The sequence below is a fragment of the Schistocerca gregaria genome, chromosome 3 (assembly GCF_023897955.1).
Source record: "Schistocerca gregaria isolate iqSchGreg1 chromosome 3, iqSchGreg1.2, whole genome shotgun sequence".
Classification (NCBI taxonomy): Eukaryota; Metazoa; Arthropoda; class Insecta; order Orthoptera; family Acrididae; genus Schistocerca; species Schistocerca gregaria.
Window position 1 is genome coordinate 496,711,620 of NC_064922.1, and position 22,992 is coordinate 496,734,611.

The 22,992-nt window shown below is 39.3% G+C and overlaps 1 protein-coding gene across 1 annotated transcript in view; it reads right to left on the bottom strand.

The window, feature by feature from the left end:
* Positions 1-2,353: 2,353 nt before the first annotated feature.
* LOC126354068 (cholinesterase-like) overlaps positions 2,354-22,992 on the bottom strand; it is a 64,208-nt gene continuing 43,569 nt past the window's right edge. Inside the window, exons 9-10 of the mRNA XM_050003442.1 lie at positions 9,924-10,056; positions 2,354-9,727 (exon numbers count right to left, since the gene is read on the bottom strand). Coding sequence (XP_049859399.1) covers positions 9,559-9,727; positions 9,924-10,056 — 302 coding nt within the window. The 3' untranslated portion in view covers positions 2,354-9,558. The remainder of the gene's footprint in view (positions 9,728-9,923; positions 10,057-22,992) is intronic.

The window sequence follows — 22,992 nt, forward strand, 5'->3', positions numbered from 1 at the left end:
CACTGACTGTTGGATATTCTTCATCAAATATGATGATGCAATCTAATCCATAACTTGATGTCATTACTGTATGAAGTGACTGCAACTTGTCATTGTCATTGTCAGAAGTCATCTAAAGTGTATTCGCCATCACAGTGTTGGTAAGACTTCTATTGACACATTTTAAAAAGCACCTATCCACTCGCAAAGAGAGGGAGAAATGCAGCATCGAGTGCTATGAAGGCTGAGTATGAATGTTCATACAGGGAAAGATACTGTAATTATACACTCCTGGAAATTGAAATAAGAACACCATGAATTCATTGTCCCAGGAAGGGGAAACTTTATTGACACATTCCTGGGGTCAGATACATCACATGATCACACTGACAGAACCACAGGCACATAGACACAGGCAACAGAGCATGCACAATGTCGACACTAGTACAGTGTATATCCACCTTTCGCAGCAATGCAGGCTGCTATTCTCCCATGGAGACGATCGTAGAGATGCTGGATGTAGTCCTGTGGAACGGCTTGCCATGCCATTTCCACCTGGCGCCTCAGTTGGACCAGCGTTCGTGCTGGACGTGCAGACCGCGTGAGACGACGCTTCATCCAGTCCCAAACATGCTCAATGGGGGACAGATCCGGAGATCTTGCTGGCCAGGGTAGTTGACTTACACCTTCTAGAGCACGTTGGGTGGCACGGGATACATGCGGACGTGCATTGTCCTGTTGGAACAGCAAGTTCCCTTGCCGGTCTAGGAATGGTAGAACGATGGGTTCGATGACGGTTTGGATGTACCGTGCACTATTCAGTGTCCCCTCGACGATTACCAGAGGTGTACGGCCAGTGTAGGAGATCGCTCCCCACACCATGATGCCGGGTGTTGGGCCTGTGTGCCTCGGTCGTATGCAGTCCTGATTGTGGCGTTCACCTGCACGGCTCCAAACACGCATACGACCATCATTGGCACCAAGGCAGAAGCGACCGTAGCCCAGCTTCATGGAGACGGTTGCGAATGGTCCTCGCCGATACCCCAGGAGCAACAGTGTCCCTAATTTGCTGGGAAGTGGCGGTGCGGTCCCCTACGGCACTGCGTAGGATCCTACGGTCTTGGCGTGCATCTGTGCGTCGCTGCGGTCCAGTCCCAGGTCGACGGGCACGTGCACCTTCCGCCGACCACTGGCGACAACATCGATGTACTGTGGAGACCTCACGCCCCACGTGTTGAGCAATTCGGCGGTACGTCCACCCGGCCTCCCGCATGCCCACTATACGCCCTCGCTCAAAGTCCGTCAACTGCACATACGGTTCACGTCCACCCTGTCGTGGCATGCTACCAGTGTTAAAGACTGCTATGGTGCTCCGTATGCCACGGCTAACTGGCTGACACTGAGGGCGGCGGTGCACAAATGCTGCGCAGTTAGCGCCATTCGGCGGCCAACACGGCGGTTCCTGGAGTGTCCGCTGTGCCGTGCGTGTGATCATTGCTTGTACAGCCCTCTCGCAGTGTCCGGAGCAAGTATGGTGGGTCTGACACACCGGTGTCAATGTGTTCTTTTTTCCATTTCCAGGAGTGTATATGGAGGTGTCTCAGAATCTAACCTGTTAGATTTAATTTACATTTTGTTTGTTTGTTTGTGTGTGATACATATTACATAGATGAGCACTCTCAAACAATGCCCACAGTATATGGAATACTCTGTCTAATTTTTTAAAATCTTTTTTTTTTCTTTTTCCAGGTACATTCACATAATCCATGAATAAAGACAATGTGCTGAGTAAAGAAACACCCAAGAGGATCGATCAATTAAAGTAATTTTTTGATATAATCCTTCTGAATATACATTCCAACAAAAACAGCACCACAGTCACAGGAAAGATCTTTCATGAATTGAATTGTTCTCAAGTTGACTGGTAGTATGTGATGTCATTATATTACTAAAAACGAATTAAGGTGCATTATCCTCAAGAGTGAACTTGGTAAGAAGACTACATAGTACATTCCAGCCAACCTTAATCACTTGCTTTGATAGATCACACACACCTACCTGTAGGTAGATAAGTAGCACTAATAATCACCTGGTGCAACAGTGCAATGCAATTGAATTACATCTACTAGGATATATAAGTATGTGGCATGTTGATCACATGACTAGTTGTGGCATCATCCTGGATCTTTAGTGTGTGTAATAATGTGTTGGAGCCAACATGTGCTGTGTAACAGAGATTTGTTTTCAGGTAGAGGAAGATTTTTTTTGTAAGACTTATTTTTAGTTATTATACATATTGAAGAAAAAGTGAGATACACCAATTCCCAGGGAAACATGATAATGTTTATAATGGAATCACACATATTACAGACCATGGAGAAATTATTGGTTTATTATAGCTACAAGTCATGTACATATGTATCCAATACTTACTGGTTTTCTATATGTGAGAAACACATTCCATAAGCCGATATTTACCAAGTAACTTCTTATGTATTCTAAATTCATCATGTACATAACCTCAACCACAGGTTGCTGTAAAATCACTCAACTCTTTGCTGATATGCATATGTGGATGTGTCTTGTCAGCAGCGAGACATATTGCATGATGTAGCACTCAGGTATTGGTAAAGCTTAGCCATTATAATAAAACAGTATATGTCAACACACAATCCAATAATTTCAGTGCTGAGAGCTTTAAAAAATATCTCTTTTTCTGCACTGCATCTACTTGGATGGAAAAAAGTGTTTTTAAGAATTAGTTTCTTGAAGATTTCTTCCAGAGACCAATAGACACCCAAAGAAAAAGTGCTTGCCTTCCAAAGCAGCCTTAATGTTTCACAACGCTGATTAAAACTCTGATGAGGAAGAATTGCAATGTGACAGTATTTGTGTATTGTTCTTACCCCCTAACATGACGAGTTTAATGCAGCCTGTGGATCAGGGAGTTTTACAATGGTGAAAAAGAGAAAGGTATCATTGTCGTTTGCGTAAGACACTTCTAAAAACAACAGAATGTGAAGGACCTGTCAAAGAATTACTAAAAAAAGAACTAGTTGACTTCATAGCCAATTCTTGGTATGACAAAAGTTTGAGACAGTAAAAAAGTCTTGGACTAGATTTTACAGAATGAAATGGATACCTAGAGTAGAGACGAAGTTGACGTACCATTGGCAGAAGTGATGAAAACCCTTGCAGGATGTGAAAATGCGAATGCGAGTGATGTTTCAGAATGGATGAATGATGATGAACAGTTTGAAGTAATTGATCTTGCAATTGTTGAAATTGTTAGTGAACCAATTGAAGACAGTGACAACAAGGAATTACCTAAAGAAACTGTAGCAGTGATCACTCACACTGAGGGTTTGCAGTGCTAGATGTGGCATTGCATATATCGAGCACCAAGTGGAAGCTACTCCAACAGGCACTATAATTCTCAGATGATATCGTGACATTGCTGCTGAAAAACAGGGTTCTGTTTTAAAACAAAAGACTGTGGACAATTTCTTTAAAATGTCAGTTGTATTTTTGAAACTTGGAAATGTATGCCCATGTATGCACATGTAACAAATGTGTGTATTATACCTTTTTTATATATATTCAATCATCATTGTTCTCATTGAACATTCGTTCATGATTTACCCATTGATTTAGTAATATTTTCATATTATCAGAGATTTTTTTAATTCAAGTAGACTTAGCCTCAATTAGCTCAAATCACTTGGGCTCTAATGTAACCATCTTTACTTCTTTTAGAAGGTTGACCTTTTAAAAATTCAGTGAAACGGTCATAACATGCTAGAGAACTTTCCCTCAAGCCATATAATGCCTTAAATAACTTACAAATTGTATCTGTTGCATCCCTGAGAAAACTTTACTAGCCACATTTTTTACATTTGAAGGCTCTTTCAAGGTCACACATGCAGAGAAGTAATTTTCATGATTAGCATTAACAAATTAACCTACGCAACCACTATGCAATAACCAATCAATATGTGTGTTTTTACTGTAGGCTGTACTTCCATTACAAAACTGCTCATGGCAGTTCCGTTCTGTTGGTATCCTTTGTATCCTGGCTATGACTTTCTCTTGAACCATAACATATACTCTAACCACCTGACCAGATGTTGTTGTCCCTGCTGCACTGACCACTCTGCCCCTGTTGCCACCTGCTGTGACCACCTCTGTGATGATGTCTGCCATGTCTCATGAATCTCTGCTTGTTTCTGACTCGTGAGCATCCCTCTTGAAATGTCGTAATTTGCTACATCCATAACACAACTGCTTCTGGTAGCTCATACCAGTTTTCCTTTCAGTGTGAAATGCATGGGATATTCCACTTCCATCCTTGCCTTTTAAATCCAACATTTTAAGTTTATCTTTAATGTATTTAACTGTCTGACATTCATCTTTCAAAATATTGACCAAGTCCCCAATATAGCTGAAGCGTTCTTTTCCATCACTTTTCACTGGCTAATTTTGATTCATTCACTGTTTTTCCCAAAAATACTGAAAAATGTTGCTGTGTCACAACAGTCTTTTAACCTTAGTTTTACAACTTGTTTCTGCACACGTTTTGTAGTGCTGTTGATTCTTTGGAAAATAATTTCTCACACTTTTCAGTATCTCAAATTTAGTTTTGTTACCATGCATGAATTTAGTGGCTTGTTCAAGATTACTTCATAAATGTACTTCACTGCAGTCAGATTTCTTCAGCTCAGTATCCCTCTTACTTACGTTTGTTTCCACTCTTAAAGCCACAGTACAGCATTTCTTCATTTTCAGATTCATTTTCATTTTCTGTTTTGAGTTCCCACAGTCTTCTCCATCAAACACTGGCGTCTCACTGTCAACCACGTTCAATTTCATAAAGCACACTTGTCGAATAACAATCTTCCTTTTAGTTCACAGCTGATCACTACTTTTATGAATGCACTGTTCTTTTTTAGATTACAACGTTAAGAATATTTATGTAGGAAATGTCAATACATCTGTCTTTACACACTGAAAACATTCATGCCACAGAACTAACTGTGTGTGAAACGTGTGTGTGTGTGTGTGTGTGTGTGTGTGTGTGTGTGTGTGTGTGTGTGTGTGTGTGTGAACACTGATCTACAGATCCTCTGACAACACAGATCAGAGAACTTGAATGATTTGTGTTGGATGAGGGCAAAATGGGTGGTGCGGTTAGGAGGCAGCTTGATTCATATTGGACAACGACCCTTCCTTCCCCTCTCCCTCCCCTCCCCTCCTCTCCCAACCATTGGGTGACCACACCATGTGCCGACTGTGAACTACAATGTGACATGTAAACCTGTTCTATTACACTGGTCAAATACTGCTGGCAGATACTGAGTGAGCAATTTGGGCTTGTACTCACTGTGCCCCTCTGCTTCTATTGTTGGAATGGAGCAGACTGCTGCAGGAATGCACATTTGCATCCAACTCGGAACAGGCCATGACGTGAATATGCCTGCAGCTGAGGCAATGTCAGCTGATAAATAACGGCCACCACTGCCTGTTTTTACTGACGGATGTGAGAGTGGGGAAGGGATGGTGTGGGTGCACTGCAGTGTGACTGGTGGGCTGCTGTAAGGGGGAGGGAATACTGCCAGGCAGCAACACATGCTACTACAGAATCAGTCTGCCATCTGACAATGAGAGAAGAGGACCATTTGTCACTTGGGCGCAATGTAGTGTGTTGTGCACATGCACATGATGCAACTCATTCCTTACAATAAATGTTTCTTCCTTACAACTCCTATTACAGTATGGCATTGTTCTGTGTTCGGCACTACATGCTTAACTTTTCTGTGCCACTTGTCATAATTATTTTTGTAATATAGTGAAGATATACTTCCTAGTAAGATCCATAGGCAAGTGTGGCTTTCTGTTCAGATTGATTTTGGATGACCATGTGAGCTGCATTACTTTTTTTAATATAGCGAAATTTTAACGTTTTTGGTGTAATATGTAGCTTTCAATCATTTCCTGTAGTATGAGGTTGATCGATTTTGTGAACTGTAGTGAAACTGTCTTTATATTTTCTATTACTGGCATCGTTTAAAAAAAATTGTTTAATGATCACACTGTTTTGTCAGTGACATAGTATAACTTGAAGCTCATAATTGTTTATTTATAAGACTGTACAACGTTTCCAGCAGGATACCGTACAATGTGAAAATTTCTGCTTATTGATCTTTTTTCATATGTAGCTTCCTATTACACCAATTCGAAATCCATTTTCGATGATCATGTGAATGGTTGTAAAGCTAATGTGCTTCCAGCAGGGTAATGCGCAAACACTTTTTCTTCCTTCTTCTAGAATGCATGTGAAACACAAATACCAGAACAAGAGGGGGGGGAGGTGGGAAGTGCCTTGACGACATAGGCATCAATATTTTTTTCTGCTACTGTCTTGGATCCGTCATCTTGTGACATTTACTTTGGTGTAGAACTGGAAGCACTGTGCAGACTATGTTGGCTCTTGGAGAGAGGGGGAGGGAGGGGTCGGGCGGAAAGGAGAGGTGGTGGATATCTGCTAAGAAAGCAAAGTGTGGTGGCTCTCTGTGGTACCATACCATCATGAACTTTCTCTGAAAAATTTTCGTTATGAGAGATACTTGAATCTTTCATTCAAAATCCAGTTTATGAAAACACATCCAGGCAATGTTTAATAATCTGTAAATTTAAGTTTCTGCCTACCTAGGATTTGTCTTCCACTTTCACAAAATTATTCTTATAGTCTTATGGTTGTCATCTAATATATGTTTTTATAATGCTAGGTTATTGTTAATTAAGGCTTATGCCATGAGGAAATTAACAATGAATGTGTTACTGTATCCATATGTGGCACTATGTGCATTATGTAGTTAATTAGCTTACAGAAAGTTCATGTTATGACTCCCTTTCATTAACAGTGATACTTACTTGGCCTACCTCTGTTGGATGGATTGGCATTTGGCATACAAGCCACGAATTCACTAACATTTCCTTCAGTGATTTCCTACCTGCAGCATCATGTTAGAACTGAGACTATTGTGCATGTTATATTTCGCTGGCAGCAGCATCAGCACTTCCTTATGTCCATGACCATACCAGGCATTATGGTAACTAGTCATGTGCCAAGGTCAAAGCGGGTAGGGAAGGGGAGGGCCATCCTGCCCCTTCCACTCCTTCAAATTTAGCATGAAGACCATCCACCATAAGCACCCACACTCTGCAGCCAAGGAAGATAACATATTTGAACTGCTGAAAAATTTATCAACTATGTTTGCATTATTGACTTCCAAACATTTGTTCAAGGACTCGCTCATTAGCAATTTGGTAACATTGATCTGAAGCTGTAGATCATTTGTCATGGAATATTGCAATAGATGCATCTCTATAAATATTTAAAAATGAACATTTGCTTGTAAAATATAAATAATGAACTAGAAATTAGTATTTGTTGGAAATGAGTTTTACCTTAAATGATGGCTCTTTGTTCCTTCAAGGAATACAAAATCGAATTTTGCTAGAAATTTCGGTTATATTACGTTAAATACATAATATTTTGAGTTACACAGAAAATTTATATGTGGCAATATTTAATTTGTGTTGGCAAAATGTGGGAAATCTCCACAGTATGTGGTAGGTTGCTTTCCTGAGATATTAACTATGACATTACCTTTGATAATGTCATATCTCTCACTATTAATGTGTTTACTAGGTGTCTACAAGCAATACATGTTATTCTGTAGCCTAAGTAAGGTTTGGTAATAAAACACATTATTCTTTCCCTAATAAGACAACTGAGTTGTACATGTGTTTGTAATGGTGTAGTTGCTTACGGATTTTAATTTTCACGAGTGATGCATTAGCTTTGCTTCTCCTAAATTGGTGCTTCAGAACATTTTACATGCAGGAATGTATACTTTGAGGTTGTGTCATGACTTACATCAAAAGAAGGACTGATTATATTTTATTCAGTGTGTCTGTTTACCTGCTTAAATAATATGTATTTCGTTTCGAATTTTAACAAATACAGATTCTTGTTTCATTATTTATATTTTATAAGCAAACGTTTTTAATTATGTATAGAGAAAAATGCTACCTACTTGTTCCAATATTCCATAACGAATTACATATAGCTTCAAATCAAAGTTACCAATTTTACTGGTGAGCCAAACCTTAAACAAATATTTGGAAGTCAGTAACGCATATTTAATTGTCAAGTTTTTCAGCAGTTCAGGTATTTCATAGTATTTTCTAGCAGGGAGTGGATGTTTTGGGCAGGAGGTGCTTCATGCAAAATTTACAGGAGAGTAGGGTTGGGAGGCAGGAGCGCCTCCCCTCTCCCCTCCCCCTCCCCTTCCCGGCATGCGGCAGGATGTCATGAGTGCCAGTAGGGCCTTGGAGATAAGGAAGTGTTGATACTGCAGTTAGCGACATATAGCATCCACAGTTGTCTCATCTGTGGTATGACACTGCCGATGAGAAAGCTCTGATGCCGATGTCAGCGAGTTCCTGGCTCATATGGCCACTGCCCTATTACTTTCATCTCCATTTTTCAAGCAGCATTATTCCTTGAGGACTGGTCTTGTTTTACATGATAGTAACATACAAGACAGATTTCCAAATACATAGCAATATATGGAGTCTAAAGGTTATGATTAATTACCAAAAAGTGCAAAATTTCTAAGGTGTTTAGATGTTTTCTGTCTACAGGATGAACTCGAAAACCACAGAAATAATTTTAGATGTTGTTCTGAGATTTTTCTGAGTTTCAGTATAAATACATTAAAAATGAGGATGCTCAATGAGTAATCGAGAGAAGCATTTTGGGAAATGCTCGGAGAAAAAAAATATCCAGGCAACATAGTGGAGTGTAAGGCGAGTATACGCCTACAATGAAAAGGATAATGAGGTGCATGGGACATGTAGCTAGGTGAAGGATGATAATGAACCAAGAAAGTTCTGTTCTGGATTCTAAGAGCTACTAAAGAACAGAGACGACAACCTAACAGTTAGTAGGTAGATGGTCAATTGGATGATTGATTTGGGGGCGGAGACCAAACAGCAAGGTCTTCGGTCTCATAGGAGGGGGAAGGAAGCTGGCTGTGCCCAACTAGATAGATGACTTCAGATCGCATCTGGCCAAACGTGGGAGTGTAGATCTGGAGACAGCATTGCTTGTAAACGTCTAGATATCAGTTCACGTTCCATGCATGTTCATACATTGAAGGAGAGGGTAAGGCCACACTAAGAAAACGGTAAGCAATTCCCAATTATCGACTTCCCTCAGTCCCCACCTGCAACCCAATGCCATTGACATCCATGGATCAGCATATAGTAGTTTTGAGTTTTTTTTTCCTTTTCTCCTTCTCAAGACACTATAATCACAAAGACGATTTACTGTCTGTTCTCAGCAATATATAGGGGCAGTTTTCAGACATTATTATAAAAACGTCTAGTAGAATCATAAAATCACAGTTTCACATTTTTAACTGAAAGAAATAGTAATTTACTCGTTTCGTGAATATTATTTATCTGGTGGTTTACTGTTATTAGACATGAATACATTGTTGCATTTTCCTCTCAGAGGTCGTCAGCGTAAGGCTGCAATGGCACATTCGCATTCCAGAAATCCATCCGCTCTCCATCCTTGTTATGAGCGACAGTAAAGTTGGCCTGCATCAGCATGTAGCTGCGGGTTTCATTGTTATAGGATTCCCATACTACAGGGTCCGCCTCGGGAGTTGGATTCCTGTGAGAAAACGTATACTTGTATTTATAAGGATCGTAAGTGTTATATAGTGGATTTTTTTCTGAGTACAGATCAAATGTTTGGCTTTTTTTCTAGGACTTCATAAGCCAGTAACCAAAGTCTGTGGTACCTGTCTACAGGATTATCTAAAATTTAGCAAATAGCGATAGTGATACTGAACAAACTGTGTACATACCCATACTTCGTGAAGTTAGTCCAGTACCGAAGCATATTCCTGCGTATACGATCTTCTTCCGATTCTGGATCCAAGTTATATTCGGTATCTTTCCTCAGGAACAGGAATGGTAACTCACCTGAATGGGATACACCTGGAACAAGGGATTATTTACTTTTTCAGTTTTAAGGTATTCTGGAACTGTTATTCATCTACATGAACAATTAAATCTGTACTCCATAAGACACCTTACAGTGTGAGGCAGAGGGTACTTTGTGTACTACTGTCACTTCCTCCCTTTCCTGTTGTAGTGGCGAATGGTGTATGCGAACGAAGACGGTTGCTGGTATACACTTACGACCATGTGAGCTCGTATCTCTCTATTTTTATCGGCACGGTCTTATCGTGAGATATATATGAGACGAATCAAAATATTGATCGATACTTGTCAGACTGCATGCTGTTGGAATTCTAACAGTACACCATAATGTGATACACAATGCCTCTGTTGTAGCATCTGCAACTGGAGTTAGATGAACACATCAGTGACATCTTCACTTTCCTAAACGAACCTGTAACGAAACGTGCTGTTCTTCTATGGTTTGTTTCTATATCCTCAATCAATATTACCTGGCGATGATTCCAGACTGATGAGCAATATAAAACGATCGAGTGAACGAGAGTTTCGTAAGTTACTTTCTTTGTGAATGGCGTGCACTTCCTGAGGATTCTTCCAATGAATCTTAGTCTACCTTCTGCCTTATCTGCTATTAACTTTATGTGGTTATTCCACTTTAAATCACACCATATGCATACACCTAGCTATTTTACAGATGTGGTTACTGTGCAATCGTGGATTTAGAGAATACTGGCTCCTTCTGCCTACTCATCCACATTCCATAACATTTATTTATGTTGAGAGTCAACTCTAAATTCAGGCACCAAGTGTCGATCCTCTGAAGGCGTCCCTAAATTTCGTTACAATTTTCAGGCATTACAACTTCTCTGTATACAACAGCATCATATGCTAACAGCCTTATGGAGCTTTGCTATTATCTACTATGCCACTTATTTTAATAACTTTTCTGATGTCTTGATCACACTTTTTATTATTTCTAAAATCACCTTACATGTCTTATTTTCAAAGGCTATAAAATACAGCATAAAACCGGTATCAGAAGGTATGAAAATACGTTACATTTCACCATTGATTAGAGACATAGTATAAGGAGTAGCATATGGTTTTATAGCTTACCAGTGTTATGTCAATCATGTTCATTAGATACATTGTATCTCTACAACATTCACAATCAAAAGAAAAGTGCTCGCTGCTACCAAGGGAGAAACTGAAAGTTAAGTGGACTAAATAATAAAGTGGCGCTGGATATGTGGAGTATGCTGCATTTGTTTGTTAACAACTGCGTTTCCATCGTTACATCATGTAAAACAATTTCATTAGTAAACAATTTATAGAAAATACAATAACAATGTTTTACAAAAGGTATCTCTTTACAAAATAGTGCGTAAAAGATCTTCTGAATGATCGAAAATAATACATTGGAAGAGTACACTCAGTGGTCCTGCGGTGCATGGGGACAACTGTCTCACCATCATCATCATCATTATCTCAGCCTTTCCCCACATCATGTGGGGTTGACATTGCTTTGCTGGATCCTTATCTTCCATAAATGCCTGTCCAGTGGTTCTTCTCTGAGCCATCCTTTCTCCCGTAGGTCTCCTGCTACCTTATCTTTACACTCAGTTTCATTCTTCCTCTTCTACTTGATACATCGATTCTTAGGTCTTCAACTCTTCTCCCCACGTAGTACTCCCCTGTTCTCTGCACAGGTTCATATCATCTTAGCCTACTTTCTTGGATCTTCTTCCCCATGGGACCACTTTCACTGTTCCCCTGATGTACTCATTAGTCTATCCTTTCGTGTAACCCTACTCATCCACCTTACCGTTCTCATTTCTGCCACTTCCATCTTTTTCTCTTGGTCTTTTGTAATTGGCCATGTTTCTGCACTATGCAGCATCACAAGCTTCACCACAGACTTGAAAAATTTTCCTTTCATTCTGCAGCTAACCTTCTTATCATATAGCACTCCACTCAGTTTCCTCTAGTTCATCCATCCATTATTTATCCTGCGCTCTATTTCGGCCTCCAGTCCTCCCTCACTTTACGTGTAAGAGCCTAGGTATTTAAATTTCTTGACCAGCGTCAGTTGTTCTCCTTGCAGGTTAATATATATATCTTTGGCATTGTATGTACGCATGTACTCTATTTTCACCCTACTAATTCTCATGCCCCTTTCTTCTAGAGCTTTTCGCCACTGTTCCAGCTTGTCTTGAAGTGCCTCTTGGGTGGGTTCACAGATTACATCAGCAAACATCATGCTCCAAGGTGCCTCTTTTTTCACATATTTGACTAATACATCCATGACAAGATCAAAGGGATATGGGCTGAGAGCAGATCCTTGATGTAGTCCTACACTCACTGGACATGCCTTTGTTCCACCTGCACTGCTCCTGACATGTATCATTGCACCTTCACACATCTCTTCTACCAACCTGATATATTTTTCTGGCAAGCATTTACTTCTCAGACATATTCATATCTCTTGCCTCGGCACTCTGTCATATGCCTTCTCGAGATCGATGAAGGCCATGTGTAGTTTGGCTTGTACTTTTCTGTGCCTCTCCATCAGTTGCCTTAGTGCAAATATTGTGTCAGTTGTTCCTCATCCGGGCATAAATCCAAATTGTTTTTCACGTACTTCAGTTTCTGGACTCAACATCTTCTCGAATGAGATTTTCACTCTGAATCGGAGTGTGCGCTTATATGAAACTTCCTGGCAGATTAAAACTGTGTGCCGGACCGAGACTCGTACTCAGGACCTTTGCCTTTCGCAGGCAAGTGCTCTACCGATTGAGCTACCCAAGCACGACTCACGCCCCGTCCTCACAGCTTTACTTCTGCCAGTACCTCGCCTCCTTCCTTCTGAGAAGTCGTGCTTGGGTAGCTCAGTCGTGAGAGCACTTGCCCGCAAAAGGTAAAGGTCCCGAGTTCGAGTCTCGGTCCGGCACACAGTTTTAATGTGCCAGGAAGTTTCAATATCATCTCAATTACCCTTTCCCACATCTTCATTGTGTGGGACATAACTTTTATCCCTCTATAATTGGCACAGTTTTGGATATCCCCTTTCCCCTTAAATATGGGAACCTGTATATTGCTTCTCCACATTCGGGATTCTTCCTCCTTTCCAGATCTTCTGCGTTAGATCTCACAGAATATCAGTTCCCTGTTCTCCCAGACTTTTCCATGCTTCTATTGGCATTTGGTCTGCCACTAAGGACTTCCCATTTTTGATTTTCTTCATCGCCTGTTCGATTTCTTCCCTGCTTATACTTTGGATCATTCCTTCATTTATATTTCCATGTTCATACTTGTACGTTTCCCTCGTTCAATAGCCTTTCGAAGTATTCCCACCACCTATTCAGGATTTTCTCAAGGTCGTGTAATACTATACCAGTACCTGATCCATCCTTTATCTGTCTCAATGATGTCATGTACTTGGTAGCCTTATCTCTTGCTTTAGCGATTCATAGGAGTTGCCTTCCATCCTGTCTATTAACAAACAATATCACTAGAGCCATCAGAAGTTCATAGAAAAACATTTTATAAGAATTTACAACGTCTAGAAATACCAGTTGGGGCACATAAGATTCATTTCTATGGAGCAGGTCGCGACCATGCATACATCAGTTCCATCAGTAGCATATGACAACCATGCCAGATTGCCTTATCGTCTTTCCATAACCCCAAACATCGGTTTAACTAAAGCATCATCCAAAATACAGTCATGTAAAAACCAGTGGAGCATTACGGATATTGTGAACAGTAATGGTGCTGTAACACACTTTGGGGTACATACAAGGGTACTTTTATGCATTAAGATTTTTCTACATACTAAAGATTTGCTGTTCATAGAGCATTAGAACAAACTGAATTGTGATGGTAAAGAGATTTGGAAACAACAGTGTAAGTTCAAATTACAAAATGAATTTAAAATGAAAATTTTATATATGATACTAATTTTCTCAGCCAACGTCGATTTTGTACAGTTTTATGTTCAGTATCAAACATGAGGGTTGTTTTTAGTAATGCCTATAATCTTTAGTGGCAGTGACAATTACTATTGGTATTATTCTTCTTTGTTGGGGGTACTGAGTAATTTGCTCATCGATAAAAAAATTCTCACCTTTTTATACGTGATTTTACAACTACAAAACACAGTCTACATCGACCAAAAGTTAAGACTTCTTTTAAAATAAGTGAGGGAGCTGAAGATAATGGAGTTTCTGGTGCTCTTCGTAGAATGTTTCATGTTTTTGTGTATGTGATTTGCGATGAAAAGTGTAGGTGAAGCTATATTCATTGAAATGGTAATTTGACAGTGAAAATGTTTAAGAGTATGTATTCGTGTGGAAGAAGCAGGGCTAACCCCGTTAATGGCCCCCCGAATTAAGTTTTCTGTGGTGGTCTAGACGATACGAAGGGAGAATGGTCTCTTAAGGCTAAAGTAGATTTAAATACCAACTCGTCTAATTCGAGCTTGTGCTCTATATCTTATGTCTTTGTTCCGATATCGATCTGCACTTCGACCTCGACGTTAATCTCGACCTAAATTTCGACCTCCACATTGATCTCAACCTGGACTTCTACCTCGACCACAATGGAACTCCAAAAACTAATATACTGTTTACGTCTCGTCAGTGTCGAGATAATTACAGATGGAGTGCAATTTTAGCTTGAACAGCTGCGCCATAGTCCCGTTGCAAGAAGCATACAACCCCCAACCCAAGTAATTTCAGGGAAAAAAAACTTTGTAGAGGGCTAAGATAGATCAAAGCCAGATAAGCGCGTGAGACTAGGTCTAATATCCATCATGATTCCTCAAAGGTAAATCATACGTGTTCTGGCATTAAAGAAGCTGTTTATTTAAGGGATGACGTTTATGAAAAACCCACACTATTTAAAGAAATCCACCAAACCCACAACTTTGAAGATACAGGAAAGAAATTTTGTACCAATTTTATCGAATTTAAATATAAATTATTTTCAAAAAACAATGGAATAGAAGAATTTTCTAATATAATTCTGTAAGTACAATATGAAATTCATGCAAAATTCCAGACACTTTGCCTCAGACCTCAGCCTACACTCATAACTTCAAAGTTTAACATTTATTGGGTTTACAGAAATCAATGTACAAAATTTTATAATTCTAGCCTTCATATATTCTGAGAAAAGTGACATAACTTTAAAAACATAATTTTCAAGGAATGCAATTTAAAGTTCAACCTAATATTGTTTCTTATGTCACATCTTCAGAAGGCCCCAGGTCCTTTTCTCCATCAAGGCTTCTCTTCTGGTTTCTTATTTCTACCTTGTTACCTTTGACAGATCTTCAACTGGCTTTTCTGCTGCAGAGAGACATTATAATGTATTTGTTTTCAAGATGTCTTGAATGAAATTTCCGAGCTTAAAGCTCATTCTCTCTAGTACCTTCATCTTCCTTATGTTCCCGCCATTAAATACAAGAACTGCATCATAAGTTGCAATTCTGACACTTTTAGCAGATGAAAAAGTATGACTTTAGGAAATCATTTCCATTTGGGTGAATTTAGAGATTCATTTTAATTCTGGATATTGCTATGAACACACTTTTTTAGAAGTTCAAGATCGGCTAGAGACCTGTAAGTTGGCTTAACAACACCCAGGATACAATTCGGAAGCCTCTCCTTGTGAAAGTAGGAGTTGGTATCCCTCTGAACCCATAGGTATTTACACCAACTAATGAGGCACATATGATGAAATGAAATGTTCATCTGTTGACATCATGTGGAGATATGTAGCTTATACTGCAGATTAGCTAGTTTTCTATAGACTCTTTGTGACCATGCAAGAAACTGAATTCTCCATTAGCAGTACACAGCAAAACAACAATTGATTCTTGATAAACAAAGCAGCTGATTTGTTTTTGTTTCTAAGATATGGAACAAAGTCACAGATTACCCATAAAATCAAAGAGTATAAGTCACATCCTTGTAGATGTATGCAAGTTTGCTTGAAAGTAATCTATGGAACTGTCGGTCAGCAAGGTAGTTTTGATGTGTTGTTTCAAAAAGTGGGCATTACAGGGAGGTCATGACACACATTTAATTATTTATCAGGCACTTTGGGTGCGATTTCATCATTGAAACTATAGGAAGGTATTGTGCATGACTCCTAATAAATAAAAAGAGATTTAAAATTGATATTTTCGGTCAGTTTAATGAACATCCACCCAGAAATAAAACTGGCGACAGCACTCGACCTTTAAGAGGAAACTGATATCAGAATTTCTGAAATGGCGAAGGTTTCATAGCATAGGTGAGTTACAATTCTTTGGCTTCGCAGTTCAAACAAAAGCACCATCCTGAGCAGACCACCCACAAGTATAAAATCTCTCAAGTCATGCATCTTGTACACACATGTACAGTCTAAGTGAATTACATCTTGTGCACGATTTTGAACAAGAATGACTCATTGTTTCCACGAACATTCATACTACAAAGTCAGTGAGAACAAATATGCCTGACTACTCAGCGTGTTTACTGCACTTTGGGGATCATCGAATTTGACCTTGTGTGATAATCATGTCAGGATTCTTGTGGCGCAGTAGTTAGCACACTGGACTCGCATTCAGAAGGACGGTGACTCAAACCCGCCCCCAGCCATCTTGATTTAGGTTTTCCGTGATTTTCCTAAATCGCTTCAGGTAAATTTCAGGATGGTCCTTTTGAAAGGGCATGGCCGACTTCCTTCCCCATTCTACCCTTATCCAATGGTACCGATGACTTCCCTGTTTGGTTCTTTCAAAAATGTTCAAATGTGTGTGAAATCTTATGGGACTTAACTGCCAAGGTCATCAGTCCCTAAGCTTACACACTACTTAACCTAAATTATCCTAAGGACAAACACACACACCCTTGCCTGAGGGAGGACTTGAACCTCCGCAGGGACCACTGGTCCTTTCCCCCAAATCAATCAACCAACCTTGTCGATGTTGCTCTCTGGTAACAGTATTTGTTTTTTGCATTCGTAACCTTCTTACAGACAAGATGCGAGTGATACTGTTGAACATCTCTATAAAGATTACAAAGTTGCCAGACATCTGCATACAGTGTTTTAATTTCGCAGGCAGCACAACAAACAGCAAGAACGAACAGATTGCAAGAATCTCCTGACGTTTTATTACAACAGCTTATACTCTGAACGCTTTTATACGAAAGCTAGACTTACTCTATTACCTAGGGGATCGTAAGTCAGTAATCATGTAGTTAAGCACAAAACAATATCTTTAAACGAGAGAGGCACCACAGACAAGGAAAGAGACTCATCTACAATGGCCTGCGTGACGTTCATAGACAAGATGGCCGCCGAGTGAGATCTCAGGTATTTTCTTCGAGCACTAAAACAACTTATTTAAGACGAAATAGTGTCAAATTTAAATTTTCTTTGTTTCGTATATTTGCTGTAGTGTCCATTCGTGTCATACAACTGAATGTTAGCGTCCCAGCAGTGCTTATTCTTGAAAAATCTTCGTGCTATCTGTAGGCCCGACAATCGCGACATAACCCGAAATTTTGTGTGACATAAACACAAAAAACCCTATCCAAGTTTTCTTGATAGAGCAAAATTCGTTTAAGAAAGACAGCTACTAGTTTCATCAGTGTCTATTATTGCAATAAAAGTGTAACTAAGCGGTTGTAAAGCCTATTTAACTAACACATTTCGTTTTGTTTACAAGTTAGACGCGATCTAGGCCTAAATTTTCCGAGTTATACACATTTAAAAATCTGTCCAAACTCACCTGATAACATAAATTCTCTAAAAGGAAAGTAATTACTGATTCATTCTTCTGTCATGTATCTCTAAATCAGCACAAAAAGGACAACAACCGCACATAAGACATTTGTATCGTTTTTTCTTTATGTACAGTCAATCTTGCACCCTTGACAAATTTAAAACATTCTTTAAACTTGATTATTCTTTTGAAACTGACCATGAGTAGAGGGATTGGTTGCCAGTCTTGTAGGAAATATTTTCACTGGGGGTATGAAGAGGAGAGAATCTTGGGAGAACAGAAAAGGCTCTCTCCCGGAACTGCAGAGTATGCAGTAGGAACACTTTGATTGGGGGAACAGGAAAGGAAAATCTGTGGCCTGCAGGCACAGTTGGAGGAAGCAATGAAGGAACTGATATTGATCAAGGGAGATAGGGGGAGGAGGGTGGTTGGGAACTGGTAGCTGGTAGGAGGATAGGAAGAAAGAGAATGCGATCTGATAGATTTATCATCAACACCAAAAACAGGTATCACCCACTGCCAGAGTTAAGTGGAGAAGAGCTTCAGGTAGAACGAGGAGCAAGAAATGTGCAGCACATTTCAACCGAGGCTAAGAAGCCTAGAAATATACAAAATGTTAGGAAGAAGAAAGTGCTACTGTTAGGTAGTAGCCATGGGCGAGGTGTAGGCCCTCAGTTACAGGAAAGTTTAGGGGCTATGTATCAGGCCACCAGTATCTTGAAGCCAAATGCAGGGCTAATTCATGCGATAGAGTAGGGTCTTTATGTAAGGACTTCACAAAAGAGGACCCTGTAGTGATAGTGGGTGGGATGGGGAACAGTTTGGACAAGAATAGGGCATATAACATAGGTGGTGACCTGGACAAGATAGCGTTCCTGACTCATGGCACCAATGCAAACTTTGGTGAGCTGATCCAGCGTCATGATCGACCACACCTTGATGTGAGGTGAATCAATGTGAGGTTAGAGATGACTCTGAGGGCAGCCAACTTTGCTCATGTTTCTCTGATGCCTGTTGGGACAATCAACAAATGGGGTTTCACTAGGCATGGCCTACACCTAAACAGGACTGGGAAGGGAAGACTGGTACAACTGATTCATGAAAGTATAGAGGGTGGATCTTTTGTCATCAGTAAGAGAAGTAGGTCTTTTTTAGTATAAATCCAGACAACAGGTTCCCCTGTCCAAAGAGTATCTCCAGCAGTTTAAAAAATACTGAAACAACCACTCACAAGACAGATTTTAATACTTCAAATATCACACATATCAGATGTCACAAAGAAAAACAAACCATTGATAAAATACAATTGTTAGAAGTTGAAGTCGAATCTTTGAACTGCACAGTAGTTTGTGTTACTGAGCACTGGTGTAGAGAGACAGAAATCCAACATGCAGTATTACCATTGTTTGAAGTCCCAAACTCTTTCTATAGAACTGCTTCAAGCGGTGGAGGATCATGCATTTATACCAGAAAAGGAACACAGTTCAAATCAAGACATGAGCTCAGTAAAGTAAGTGAAAAAAGACACTTTCAAATATTAGCTATTGAATTAACAGGTCTTGATATCACCAAGAAATCAATCATTTTGTGTGTGTATAGATCTCCCAGTGGTAGTGTGGACACTTTTTTCAATACATTAACAGAAGTTCTAGATAAAGTCTCAAGTGCAAAGGTCAGCATAATTCTGTGTGGACATGAACATCATCACTAATATCATAAATGAATACAGCAGCACCCTCATAAATATCCTTCAAAGTTTTGGCATGTTCCTTTTGGTCAATAGTGCAACAAGGGTTACTACAATGATTTCATCAGTAATTGACCATGTGGCCACTAATATGGACAGGGAAAAATGTAGTGTAGCTGTAAAAGATCTCGAACTATCAGACCATCTCTGTCAACTAACAACAGCAAAATCAGACATCGAATCATTCCCTAAACTACATGCAAACAAATGATATCTATCAGAAATCAAAATATAAGATTTTTCAAAAGAACTAGTAAAACAAATCTGGGATAAGGAAACCAATGTGAATATGAAATTTTCTAAATTCTCCACATTATTTAAGTTGTACTTTGAAAAGGGCATTTCCAAAAGTACGCATGTCTGTATGAACTTCACACGAAACAGATGAATAACAGCAGGTACTAAGAAGTCCTCCCAAACACTTAAAAGCCTCAGTTCCATGAAAAAGACTCACAATGATACAGAATTTTTAAATTTCTATGATAGCTACAAAAAGATCTATAGGAAGGTGCTGATTGCTGCAAAAAAGACATTTAATGACAAAATAATATATAATGCGGAGAATAAAAGCAAAGTAGTCTGGGATGTTATAAAAAAGGAAACGGGGAGAGGCAAACAAAGGCAGAATAACATACTGATAAGGAAGGGGGATAAGGTAGTAAATGATCCACAACACTTAGCAAACTATCTAAATGAGCATTTTTCAAGTATTGCAGAGAAGTTGCATCAAAATTTCCCCCAAAAAAATTTAACATCTGTAAATAATGTTGCACTAAATACAATGATGTTACTTTTAACCACAGAGATTCAAAAACTATAAAATAAAAAGTCAGTATGCATAGATGAAGTACCAATGTGTGTACTAAAACAACACATAGAGATTATACAAGGTCCCTTAACAAATATAATAAATGAACCCTTCACATCAGGGACATTCCCAGAGCAGTTAAAACAGGCAAGAGTTGTACCTTCGCTTAAGAAAGGTAGTAGAGAAGACATAGAAAATTGCCAGCCCATTTCCCTGCTGTCACCATGTTAAAAAAGAATAGAAGCAATTATGAAAGACAGATTAATGAATTACCCGAATAAATACAGTATTTTAAATGAACCACAGTTTGGTTTCTGAACTGACAAAAATACAGAGACAGCTTAATATAATTGACAAAATTTGTACTTGATGGTCTTGATAAAGATGAATGGGTCACAGACATATTTTTGGATCTTTCTAAAGCTTTTGATACAGTCGACCACAAGATTCTATTAAATAAATTAGAAGCATTAGGAATAAGAGGGATAGCTAATGACTGGTTTTGATCATACCTGTCAGATAGGGTACAATGAGTAGAGATAACACATACTTCAAATAGATCTAAACATTTAGTGAAACCCTTAACAGAACCAAAATACATAAATATAGGCGTTCTGCAAGGTAGCATATTAGGACCAGTACTATTCCTCATATACATCAATGATTTTCCCAGTAGTGTTACTCATAGTGAAAAAATTCTCTTTGCTGATGACAGCAATATTACAGTCATTGAGAAAACAAGAGAACTCCTCGCAGAGAAAGCAACTGAAACTCTCAAGAAAATTTATGATTAGTCACCAAGCAATAAAGTGACATTGAACATAAAGAAAATTAATGCCATGAATTTCAGCTTGAAGACGGAAAATAACAATGTTAAATTAAATATAGATGACACCCCTATAGTCTGTGTTACAAATGCAAAATTTCTAGGAATGAATATTGATTCTCAGTTGAAGAAGTGTGAACACACAAAGGTACTTGCAAACAGGATGTCATAGCATGTTATGCCCTTAGAATGCTATTATCAGAGTGTATCATGCAGTGTCTTCTAGTTATATACTATACATATGTACACTTAATTTCTATTTTTGGGGAACAAATACACAAAATATGAACACAATTTTCAAACTTCAGAAAAGAGCCATAAGAATAACAATCAAAAATAGTAGTCAAGGTAACGATCTGTTCAAAACATTGGGGATTTTAACTGCACCATGTGAATACATTTACCAGTCAGTTGTATACATCAAAAATATCATTGGTAATTACTGCACAGACAGCTCTGCCCATGACCATGGAACAAGAGCTAGATTCAACTGACATTTACCAAGAAAAAATAAGCATACAACTCAAAACAGCATTTTCTACCAAGGAATAAAACTGTACAATAAATTACCAAAAGAGATGAAAGAAAGCGCAAAACGACACTTATTTAAATAGGGAGCTAAAAAATACCTGTTATACTACATTTTATACATTGTACGGTTACTTAGATTAAACAGAGTAGGGGTTTGGTAAAAAAAGTTATACAAATAAATAATAATAATCATTATAAAACATTCAACTTTCCGCATAACACCTTCACACTATGTTTTTTCCTTCTTTTTTCGTCTTCTACAGGGAGTTAGAAAAAAGTATGGCCAAACTTTCAGGAAACATCCCCCACACACAAATAAAGAAAAGATGTTATGTGGACATGTGTCCGGAAACGCTTAATTTCCATGTTAGAGCTCATTTTAGTTTAGTCAGTATGCACTGTACTTCCTCGATTCAGCGCCAGGTGGCCCAATTGAAGGAAGGTAATGTTGACTTCGGTGCTTGTGTTGACATGCGACACATTGCTCTACAGTAATAGCATCAAGCACATCAGTACGTAGCATCAACATATTAGTGTTCATCACGAACTTGGTTCTGCAGTCAGTGCAATGTTTACAAATGCGGAGTTAGCAGATGCCCATTTGATGTATGGATTAGCACGGGGCAATAGCCGTGGCGCGGTACGTTTGTGTCGAGACAGATTTCCAGAAAGAAGGTGTCCCGACAGGAAGACGTTCGAAGCAATTGATCGGCGTCTTAGGGAGCACGGAACATTCCAGCCTAAGACTCGCGACTGGGGAAGACCTAGAAAGACGAGCACCTGCAATGGACGAGGCAATTCTTCGTGCAGTTGACGATAACCCTAATCTCATCGTCAGAAAAGTTGCTGCTGTACAAGGTAACGTTGACCACGTCAGTGTATGGAGAGTGCTACGGGAGAACCAGTTGTTTCCATGTACATCGTGGCACTATCAGCAGCTGATTGGCCTCCACGGGTACACTTCTGCGAATGGTTCATCCAACAACGTGTTAGTCCTCATTTCAGTGCAAATGTTCTCTTTACAGGTGAGGCTTCATTCCAACGTTATCAAATTGTAAATTTTCACAATCAACATGTGTGGGCTGACGAGAATCCTCACGCAATTGTGCAATCACGTCATCAACACAGATTTTCTGTGAACGTTTGGGCAGGCGTTGTTGGTAATGTCTTGATTGGGCCCCATGTTCTTTCACCTACGCTCAATGGAGCACGTTATCATGATTTCATATGGAATACTCTACCTCTGGTGCTAGAACCTCTGC